The sequence below is a fragment of the Betta splendens genome, chromosome 7, assembly GCF_900634795.4.
Source record: "Betta splendens chromosome 7, fBetSpl5.4, whole genome shotgun sequence".
Taxonomy (NCBI): Eukaryota; Metazoa; Chordata; class Actinopteri; order Anabantiformes; family Osphronemidae; genus Betta; species Betta splendens.
The window spans coordinates 6,776,339-6,786,681 of NC_040887.2; the positions used below are offsets into that span (position 1 = coordinate 6,776,339).

Genomic DNA, 10,343 nt, shown 5'->3' on the forward strand with positions numbered 1-10,343 from the left:
ACCGTCGGTCTGTGGCCCAGATAATGCCATGAATGCCAAAAATCCACAATAAACGTCTACTAGTTCTTCTGTTATAAAGAAACAAACGAGACCTAAATATTAAAAACAATAAAAAATATGTTATTGATTTTGCACCGTGCTTCAATACGAACACCTAAATATAGTTTTAAATCCTAATATTTCAGAAAACAGGTTGACATCAGCGCCACAGGCGTCCATATGGACGCAGCCCATTGGCTGGTCGAAGGCGTGACGCAAAACGCGGAAGTGCCGTCGCAGGAAGAAAATGGCAGCTCGCAGGTGCAGCGCTTCGGTTGTGCTGCTGTTTCTTTGTGGTCTGTCTGTGTTCGTGGCTGCAAATGAACAGAACACGACGCCGACCGGAGGCTATCGCGCCGCCGAGGCCGACAGTCCACGGACACCCGCGGAAGCTGCGGGGCACCCTGCGGCGGAGGACGGACGGTGGGAAGCCACCGAGGTCGGAGACGCGGCTCCGGCGGATGCCGAACCAGACGAACGTGACGCTTCTCGCCCCGGAACGACGGTACCGCAACCCAAAGATGATTTCCAGGAGGAGCTGGTCATCAGGCCGCTGCACTCCGGAGACATTTACGCCAGCTTCCAGTTCCGAACCCTGTGGGAAACTGATTTCATGAAGGGAAACAAAGGTAGGCTAACAGTTAGCAGCGTAGCCTGTGCGACTCTGCGCGCCATTAGAAAGGATCACTTACCAAAGTTACGCCCTCGATAAACTGCTATTTTTTTGTGCTTTGTCGTTTTAATATATTTTTGATTAGCTCCGAAATGTCTTGTCTAGAGGGTTCTAATGAAACATTACAATTGAACCTCATGCTTTCACTGTAGTGACATAACGCTTTCAAAGCCTTTACTTTATTTCACTAAGTGCTTCTGCATAAAATATGCACACATCATTCAATTAGAACGTTTTAATGGGATGGTATAGCAGCAGCTTGGTCGTTTGTAGCGTATTCCTGCAGGCATTATACAGTAAGACAGATTGTTTTTCCCCAAACTTAACCTCAAACGGTCCGGTGTCTTCCAGTGTCCCATTACCGGCTCTTCCCCAAATCCGTGGGCCAGGTCATTTCCAAGTTCTCGGTGCGGGAGCTTCACATCTCCTTCACGCAGGGCTACTGGAGGACCATGCAGTGGGGGCAGCCCTTCTTGCCCTCTCCCCCCGGGGCCGAACTCTGGGTGTGGTTCCAGGACACAGTGACAGAGTGAGTAATGGGAAAAGTTCCTCTTAACGCAATCACATCTTGGGACAAACGAGGGGAAAACAATAAAACAGCCACACATGCTTCATTTTTTTATCAACTAGTTAATGTGTACTGAATTCTGTTTCTTAATATCTTAATATCTAGCGTGTGCTGCACCAGTCATTTCAGCCTTTTCTGCCCCTTTCAGTGTGGACGGCATGTGGAAGGAGCTGACGAATGTTTTGTCAGGCATTTTCTGCGCGTCGCTCAACTTCATTGATTCCACCAACACTGTTCAGCCCAGCGCTTCCTTCAAACCGCTGGGTATAGACAACGGTAAACTGATGCTTTATTATTTGCATTCTAGTCATGAACGCTAATGATGCAAGTGCACACAACAACCTGCAGCGTAATATTAAACTAATTTCTCTGTTGAAGTGACGGACCACCGGTTCCTTCGTTATGCCACGCTTCCACGTGAAATCGTTTGCACTGAGAATTTGACGCCCTGGAAGAAACTTTTGCCATGTGGCTCTAAGGTGTGTGTGTGTCCTAGGTTAATTCTGTATGAACGCAATGTTCACATTCTATTGGCTGCAGGTTACCTAACTGTTTGGCTGTGTTGCACTTGCAGGCTGGCCTCTCTGTCCTGCTGAAGTCCGAGAAACTCTTCCACAGCAGTTTTCACTCCCAGGCAGTTCACATCAGACCCGTGTGTCAGGACTCGGAGTGCAAAACCACATCCTGGGAGCTGAGGCAGACGCTGAACGTGGTGTTTGACCTGCACACCTCTGGGCAGGGCAAACGGGGTGAGTAAAGGGCATGTTGAAGTTTAGGCTGTAGCGGTGTCTTATTGGCTTTAATCATTTCTCCTTATTCCCTTTTCAGAGTGGTCTCTGTTTAAGATGTTCTCTCGCACATTGACAGAAGCCTGTCCTCTGGCCTCCTCCAGTAAAATCTATATTGACATCACAGACAACCCTGAGGTTTGAGTTCCTTATAATTTGTGTCGAGCTCCGGTCCTCGAGGGCCGCTGTCCCTGCTGGTTTTCCATCTGTCTCTTCTGATAACCTTGATCAGGTGTGTCAGCTGGCTTTTCCAGCTTGTCATTGACTGAACACACCTGGTCAAGGTAATGAGTAGGAGCTGGGACAGGGAAAGGTGGAAAATCAGCAGGGCGGCGGCCCTCATCAGTTAAATTGTGTTTGAACACGAAATATTGTTTGCAAATTTTAAAAAAAGCAACTGGGCTTTGTAATGTATATTTTAACTGTGCCCTGTGGAGATTAGTAGTTTTTACTGAGACAAATATCATTTTATAGGGAGAGCTGTTTGAGCTGACACCAGCGACTCCCCTGCTGAGCCAGGCAGTGCTGATGGGGGACAGACGGACCTTCTCAGTCTACGACCTGACCCAACAAATCACCTTTGGCACCATGCGTTCCCTTAACCTGCTGATCCGCTGGAAATCTAGTGAAGGTGAGTGAACACAGCAGAGCGTGGCTCAGCTTTATGTGATGGACTGAACACACGCTGCACTTTTTGTGATTCCAGTATTTGAATGAACGTCCGCATTTGTTTTTTGTAGCCTGTAACTGTTGTTTGTCCTCAGTTCTTGTGTTTCAACAATGTAAATGTTGTCTGTTTGCATCTTGTTCTACTTTGGGGACAGAAGGTCCTCAAAAAGCCGCATTCGACCATTATGTTTTGCAGTATGTTCTTTTGTATATGCTTTTACATTGGATGATACATTTATTAAGCAATACCTTTCATGATGGACTTTTCAAATAATTTGTTTCTCTTCTGCAATGTTTGGCATCTATACAATAGTCTTTATTGTCATTGTAACAGGTACAACAAATTTAAGCGTGCTCTGTCTAGTCAACACTATGCTCTCTGTCTTCCCATCCGCAGGTCACATGCTGCGTCCTCTGCTCCACGCCGAGCGTTACGTGGCTGGTTATGGGCTGCAAGCAGGAGAGATTCACACACTCATGTACAACAACCACCCGTACAGGTCTTTCCCTGTGCTGCTCCTGGACTCGGTGCCCTGGTATCTCCGTCTCTATGTCCATACACTCACAGTCACCAGCAAAGGAAAAGACAACAAACCCAGTGAGTCAAAGCAGCGAAGAATGTCTTTGCCCACAAACGAGGCAAAGTCTGAGTCAATTACACTATATTACTTTAGAATTTGCTACATTGTTTTATATTTGTAAGTCAAAAACATTTTGTCGAATGCATGTGCCACATTTAACAAAGTCTGTTAGCCTTAATAGATTAATACTCCACCCATATCTAGTTGAAACTGTTTGTGTTTTTTTTCACTTAAATCTCCCTTACTCACATGCTTTTTTTCCATTTCCATAACACACAGCATTTAACTGTAGATTCATTGTCACCAGGCTCCTGCTAATCAATTGTATTTGATTACAAATGCAGCTTTAGAGATGCTAAATGTGTTGTTATTGTCTGTTTGCCTGTTTTACAGTAATGGTAAGGTTGATGATATACTATGGTTGTAATTTTACATGCACAGTTATTATTTTTGGCCATCTATACAGATCATAATATCTTCTAAATGACATTTATTTAGTTAGTCCTGCCCCATTTCCCCTACAGGAATTGATGCATGTGAATCCATGCAGATGCTTATTTTCACCACAAGGAGGAGAACATGAGTCAGGTTCTGAAAGCTGTGGCAGAAGACATTTATTAATACCTACTCTTTTAATCGTTAATTTAATTTTAAATGCATTAATATACAGTGAAACATGGCCCATATGCATAATATGTTTTTCAATATAAAGACTTGCTCTTTTTTTTGCCAGGTTACATCCACTACCAACCATCCAAGGACCGCGAGAGGCCCCACCTGCTGGAGATGCTGATCCAGCTTCCTCCCAACTGTGTAACTGAGGTCACAGTACAGTTTGAAAGGGCTTTGCTCAAATGGACTGAATATACCCCTGATCCCAATCACGGTTTCTATGTCGGGTGAGGACGCTGCTTATTTACAGATGTAGATGAGATGGTTTCAGGTTGTCTACAGTCACTGTAGGGGTTCCATTGTTAGCAATTTCACTCCCTTTAATTTTCAAAATGACCGATCTTTTTCCTCTGACATCCAGATCATCTGTTGTCAGCTCTCTTGTACCGAGCATCGTTGCCATGGATACTAACAGCAGCCTGGAACGGCCTCTTTTCAGCAACTTGTAAGTATAGTGTTTGATGTGAGGAGGAAAATGTATTTTGTTACTACTCATTCATGGTTTGTTTGAGTGCCTGTGGAGACGCGTGCGTCACCGTTGGGTCAAATCTCCCTCCAGTTTTCCCTGTAAAGAGGAGTCCAGCTATTTTGTGCGCATCTACACGGAGCCACTTCTGGTCAACCTGCCAACGCCAGACTTCAGCATGCCCTATAACGTCATCTGCCTTACCTGCACTGTGGTTGCCGTGGGCTACGGCTCCCTATACAACCTGCTCACCAGAAGCTTCCAGATAGAGGAGCCCAGCCCAGGACTGGCAAAGCGGCTAGCCAACATCATCCGCAAGATGAGGGGCGTGCAGCCACTCTGAGGCCGGACAGGAAGGCCTTTAGAGAGGAAGTTCTCCTGCTGGAGGAACCATGTGATATTCAGGGAAGGACTGAGCTAAACACTGGATTGAATGTTTTAGGAGTCAAACTGAAGGTTTTGTTTTTAAATGGAGAAACGGCAACAATGATATGTAAAATTTGGTTGTAAGTATATGGAACCAAGTGAGAGCAGCAGCCAGTACTGGTAATTCCACCAGAAGGTTTTGGTTTGTTTTTCTTGAGGGAATGTTTGAAAACCAGAACTACACTACGTCCCAATACGATGGGATTGCACCGGTCTGAAACTGCACTATAAATGGTCATAGCTTGGATGTGAAGGCCTTCGTGTCCCTGACCCACAGCTCGTCCCTCCATGGGCGAAGTGACACTTGGTTATTGGGTCAGAACCTTAGTTGTGATGAAATATTTAATAAGAAATTTTGTGTTACAGCGAATTAAACACAGAGGCTCAACTACTAAACACTCCCCCCTCCATGGATGCATGCTTACTGTAAATGTTAATGCAGTTGTCTGCAGGCAATAGAAATTAATTACTAGCTTTAAAATATATAATAATTCAGCCATCCGTTATGTTCTCGGTCAGTCTGGATGGATATTCTTTGGAAGCTTTACAGAGATTCAAATCGGGCCTGCTCTGTGTTCTGTCCGCCTGAGCGTCCAAGTGGTACAGGACGTGCAGCACTTTAAGTTATTGCCTTTTCAATAAACCTGGAAATTTGCCATTATTTTATTCAGATTCCTTGCAGTGTTATTACTCTACATCTCTGTGTAAACAGACCAGGCCCCACTTCTGGCAGACCCAGGGAGAACAAACACAGGCGTCTCTGTATTTGGCCATTCAGCTATTCTCACCCCGGCATGTTTGGCGGCAGCGCGGAACAAAAACAAAGGAAAGGGCCACATTCCACATAAGTGATGTTCATCTCTGGTCAGCTGCAAACCTCTCCAAATGTGTGTGCAAATATGTAGGTTTCCACAGCCAGAGCGAATGTGTAGCTCTGCTGGCTCGGTCCTTGGAGTCTGTTTATCAAGGCTGCATATTCTCTGTGATAAGTGGCTCATCACCGTTTACAGTGGCGGCTTATTCACAGTGGAGCATATGTTTGTCAGTGGCCAAGTGATGCTTTTGTAAGTTATTAAGCCAAATCTGGCTCTTTATAAATAAGAAAACATCTGAGCATCGGTGTTCTTTGTAGCCACCTCATTAAATAGTTGCACTTTTATGCCAGTAAGCACTTTCCAGTCTTGGCAATGTTCATTTGTTTTTACAGCCAAGCTCTCGCCTAGAAATCAAATAAAGCAGACTTGTGAAACTGGAGACCTGCACCTAGAAAAGTGATGAATGCGTAACACATCCCAAGCTCCTGGAAACATGTTTATTGTAATGCAACGGAACATAAAATACTTCGGAACCTCAGAGAATTTGCAAAGCATGTTTTAAAAAAAATACTGTAAAACAATACATCAATTATACTGACAATGAAGTCAGAAGTAATTCAACTAATCAAGTCATTCTACAAATATCCTGCAGGTCTTTTGAGGAATGTGAGCAGCTCCCGGCCAACATTTCTTTCAAGTATGTGATTTATAGAAAACATGCGTGTAAAGACTGACACTGTGTAAAGAGAACAGCTCATTATTGCATAGTTTAGCTTTTCCAAGTGCTCAAAAAACAACTTAACAGCCACAGGCACATGAATCCAGTGCTCAGATATGCTTCCAAAGTGTGTCACTATAATCAAACCAATGGAGAGTATGTTGTGTTTTGACCGTGACTGATTGATCAGCAGGGTTCACTGCAGGCGTGGCCGCAGGTGGTCCTGCAGCACTTCTGCTCCCCTGGACACTGGCCGTCGTGGTAGCAGTACTCGGCGCACATGGGGGTGGTCTGGGGCAGAGCGCAGCGCCCTGGTTTCACTGGTGCACCCGAAAGAAACACACCCGGTTGGAGTTTTCATCAGAATGACCTCCAGCCTCCACTACTGTGACCGTACGTCAAAGCCGCGTCCTAACCTGTGTACGGCGCGATGCACTGATGTCCGCATCCGTTGTGGCAGCACTTGTCATCGCCGGGGCAGTCGCCGTCTCTGGAGCAAAACTCGGCACACATCCCTGAGCCCCAGCGCCTACGAGGACACAGGCCCGGCTTCGCTGAAGAGAAAGAGACATCAGTGCACACAAAGAGAGGGCCGAAACAGGAGGATCTGAGGAGGGGGCTGTTCTGTGAGTTCAGACATCGAGAAGAATCCGGCAAATATTTACCAGCTGAGACAAAGCTCAATACTGTGAGTCATGCTTCAAGCTGGAGTTTGTGGACAGGACAGTCTTCTCACACACACACACACACACACACACACACACTTTGAGGAGACAACATTAAGACAACTAGGAGAGTGGCCTGGTTTTCGGAAAATCTCTGCGAGGAAGAAGCAATGAAGCAAAAAAAAGACAAAACAAGGGTTCCGTCATCAAACAAGAGAGCGAAACCGCAAATATTACAGCAACAGCCAAAACAAACATACCTGTGAGGCTGCGATGGCTTTCTGCAGCATCCACGGCGGCGAGGTGCACAAACGCAGCGAGTGCTACGATCAGTGCACAAAGCGCGGGCCACTGTTTCTCCATGTTAACTTCCTGCACAGGAATGTAGTCCTGTTTGGACAAACATCCCTGTGCAGCGTCTGCAGGCCGAGCTTCCAGAGGATGCTGGGTCTCTGTGCCAGTAGACTTACACTCCCCACCCCTTATCCAGGGTTTAGATTTACTTATACACCCCTTTCTCTGTCAAACTTTACCACAGCTACATTTATTACTAATGAAAATCCATCATATGAGTTATGATGTTTGATGCTGAGACCTGTTGATGCTTTTGGAGGCTGTTGTGAATGAAGTCCTCCCCGTACTGAGCATCCCAAAATTTATATCATATTATATCTTGTAAGCAGCGTCGGCCTGACTTTAATAAAACAAACAAGCTGATATCTGCACTCAGATCTGTTTCCACAGCCAATCTTTGCTGAATCAGCTCATATAGAGAGTAGCATGTGCCTCTGCTCGTCTCATCTCACATTTTTCTTCGCTGTGCCGTAGATGAAATCAGACTTCTGAGCGGTGGAGAACAGCAAGCTGCGGTCAAACGCGCAGGAATAAACGCGATAATCACCCGGTGCTTTTTGCACGAGGCAGCACAGCGCGTTCGCCTTCATTCTGGCTCCTTCTCTTGGGAGACTGCGCTATCTGTTGGATTCAGCCACCCAGCACTGATAACATGAGGCCCAAAACGGAACGTGTCGGCATTAAATGTGCGGGATAATCTCACAAAGCTGCAGTCTTAATAAGAATGACTCCATCCGTTGTATTCATAATAAAAAAAAAAAAGTGTTCACACTCTGGATTAATTCCAGGGAACCAGAAAGACTAATGCTGTAGATTTATTTACTGCCATGCCCGGCTCAACAGGAATAATTCAGTGGATGAAGACATGTGCTAGCGTTAAAAAATAGTCACAATTACAATATGACAAAGTAGAGAAAAGTAGTAGTAGAAAGAATAAACTAGTTGATTCTGTTTATTATTATTTGTATTTTATGATGAATGTGGGTTTTGTTCCTGAAACAAAACCAGTAGTGAAGTATTCTGAAAATAAACTCACTGCTCCCTGTCATTAAATATAATGCGCAGTAATTATGCGGTTTGTTTTGAACTCCGACTATAAAAAGTTGTTTTTATGTGACCGACCATGTGGTCATTCTACAAAGGCAGCTGCAGCCAAGCACTTCAACCATAATGTCTTCATACTGAAGCTGGGCATGTAGGAAAAACCACAGAGCTCGGCCCTCGGTGCAGTACCGACGGTGGCCGCTGGGTGGCGGTCTACGCCGCAAGATCTCTGCAGTCCGGACCTTATTTCAGTCCTCCATCTGTATGTTATTATCAACTAAAAGGAGGTTTAGCATAACAATAGATATCGCTCTCTCCGTAGAAATAGTTTATTTATGTGATTTTATGTTTGTTTTCAGTTTTCTGAAGTGATTTAATGTGTCCTGTGTCTTCTATGTTGCAACATAGAGTAACTATATAAATATATTGTGTCTGACTTCGCTTTGATTGACAGGTATCCCCCAACAGGGAGGTGTGAGCGGGCTGCTATATTATACAGGCTGCAGAGAACAGTGAGCAGTCGTAGAAAGGCCGATTTACATGTCCATGCACTGCTCGTACTGTAGCAGGATCCCGCATCTGCTGTTATTCTCATTTACACTCACACACCTCTGCAGCACATATGCACATAACTAGGGTTATACTGTAGTGTTTTCATTATTTTATTTTTTTCCCCCCGTGTCTTTGCTTTTCTTCTTGTCCTTGGGAATTCAATCAGGGAATGGCACGTGTGCCGGAGACCATTCCTCTATGTAATCATGTAACATTGGGATTGACTAGTCAGTGTTATTGCGCACCCTTGAGATGATGTAGATGCTATCGGTTCCACTGGCGGCTGTGAACGCGTGAATAAAGTAAAAAAATAAAACTTGCTTGGCTGTGGCTGTAAGTGGACATTAGAGCAGCTGGGACGAGGACACTGTGCGGTTTTATGAAGTATTAAGAGCTACAACAGACAGATCTGCCCGCTTTCAAAGCCACTTCAGCCTTTTATACGCTCGTTCCATGTACAATGTGAAAAAGCTGAGATCAGAGAAGGGGACTCAAAGATAGAAAACATGTAACATTAAAGCAAATATTTTATTCAAAGACAGCAGCATCTTTGCATGACATGGGAAGAAAACATTCATGTGTGTGTAGTTCTCCTGAGCTCCTATATTAGAAAACATTTCAGGACAAAGTCATATGACAAAGATGATAAATGGGCATAATTTCCAACCTCCTGCTCGTATTGTTTCCAAGCTGACCCAAAGCAACGTGACCTAACATTGACGGTGACCTCAAGGCTCCACCTGCTTGAACTCCCACAGCCAATCACGTATTACATCGTACATTAACCTGATATTGACCCCTTTATGCTAAACCAAGCCGCAGCATTATCTCCCCTGTAATGTTCTACTCTTAGTTATATTCATAAGACTGAATCCAATTTGTGTCCCTGTTTACCCTCAGGCATAAAGAACTGAGTCAAATAACTGCTAGGTGCTGCGGGTGGAGAGACTGTCTCATCTAAATCACTAAAAATGTAATCTGAGGCGAACAAAAAAGAGGGAATGTGTCAGATTGGATGAATCATGGGTTGTTGCTGTTATTTTACTATTAGAAGGGATAGTTTTGCATTTCGAACTGAGCTTTGCGACACACAAGGTCTCTAATTATCACTTACAGGATTCAACAATTATTACGTTTGCTACGAAGACTAATGCGCTTGACCGATGTTCCGACAAATGTGTTTGCTTATCCCGCTAACACGCGGAATAATGATAATCCTGCGATAAAGTCAAAACAATGCAAATGTCCCTAATGATGAAGCGCGCTCAAAAAAAAAAAATCCCTCCCCATCATCCCATTGTCTCCCGTGGCGG

General features: G+C 44.7%; 2 protein-coding genes across 2 annotated transcripts; one reads left to right on the forward strand and one right to left on the reverse strand.

The window, feature by feature from the left end:
- The first annotated feature begins 111 nt into the window (after window positions 1-111).
- Window positions 112-5,543, forward strand: pigt (phosphatidylinositol glycan anchor biosynthesis, class T). The gene is made up of 11 exons (XM_029157618.3): window positions 112-668; window positions 1,064-1,241; window positions 1,429-1,556; window positions 1,659-1,759; window positions 1,855-2,029; window positions 2,109-2,206; window positions 2,543-2,699; window positions 3,135-3,335; window positions 4,052-4,217; window positions 4,352-4,435; window positions 4,550-5,543. Exons 1-11 carry the CDS (start codon window positions 287-289, stop codon window positions 4,797-4,799), a joined length of 1,920 nt encoding a protein of 639 aa, XP_029013451.1. The 5' UTR covers window positions 112-286; the 3' UTR covers window positions 4,800-5,543.
- Window positions 5,544-6,180: 637 nt separating this feature from the next.
- On the reverse strand, window positions 6,181-7,499 carry wfdc2 (WAP four-disulfide core domain 2). Its single transcript, XM_029157628.1, has 3 exons — window positions 7,341-7,499; window positions 6,832-6,969; window positions 6,181-6,735 (listed from the first exon to the last, which is right to left on the reverse strand). The coding sequence occupies exons 1-3, from the start codon at window positions 7,441-7,443 to the stop codon at window positions 6,602-6,604; spliced, it is 375 nt and encodes a 124-aa protein (XP_029013461.1). The 5' UTR covers window positions 7,444-7,499; the 3' UTR covers window positions 6,181-6,601.
- Between the last annotated feature and the right edge of the window lie 2,844 nt (window positions 7,500-10,343).

Excerpts from the sequence above, each read along its gene's own strand:
- pigt (XM_029157618.3), top strand. The coding sequence starts at position 287 with ATGGCAGCTCGCAGGTGCAGCGCTTCGGTTGTGCTGCTGTTTCTTTGT. Across the intron at positions 1,760-1,854 it reads TTTTGCCATGTGGCTCTAAG|GCTGGCCTCTCTGTCCTGCT; the intron begins GTGTGTGTGTGT and ends TTGCACTTGCAG. Across the intron at positions 4,218-4,351 it reads AATCACGGTTTCTATGTCGG|ATCATCTGTTGTCAGCTCTC; the intron begins GTGAGGACGCTG and ends TCTGACATCCAG.
- wfdc2 (XM_029157628.1), bottom strand. The coding sequence starts at position 7,443 with ATGGAGAAACAGTGGCCCGCGCTTTGTGCACTGATCGTAGCACTCGCT. Across the intron at positions 6,970-7,340 it reads AAGCCATCGCAGCCTCACAG|CGAAGCCGGGCCTGTGTCCT; the intron begins GTATGTTTGTTT and ends CTTTCTCTTCAG. Across the intron at positions 6,736-6,831 it reads GTGCATCGCGCCGTACACAG|TGAAACCAGGGCGCTGCGCT; the intron begins GTTAGGACGCGG and ends CGGGTGCACCAG.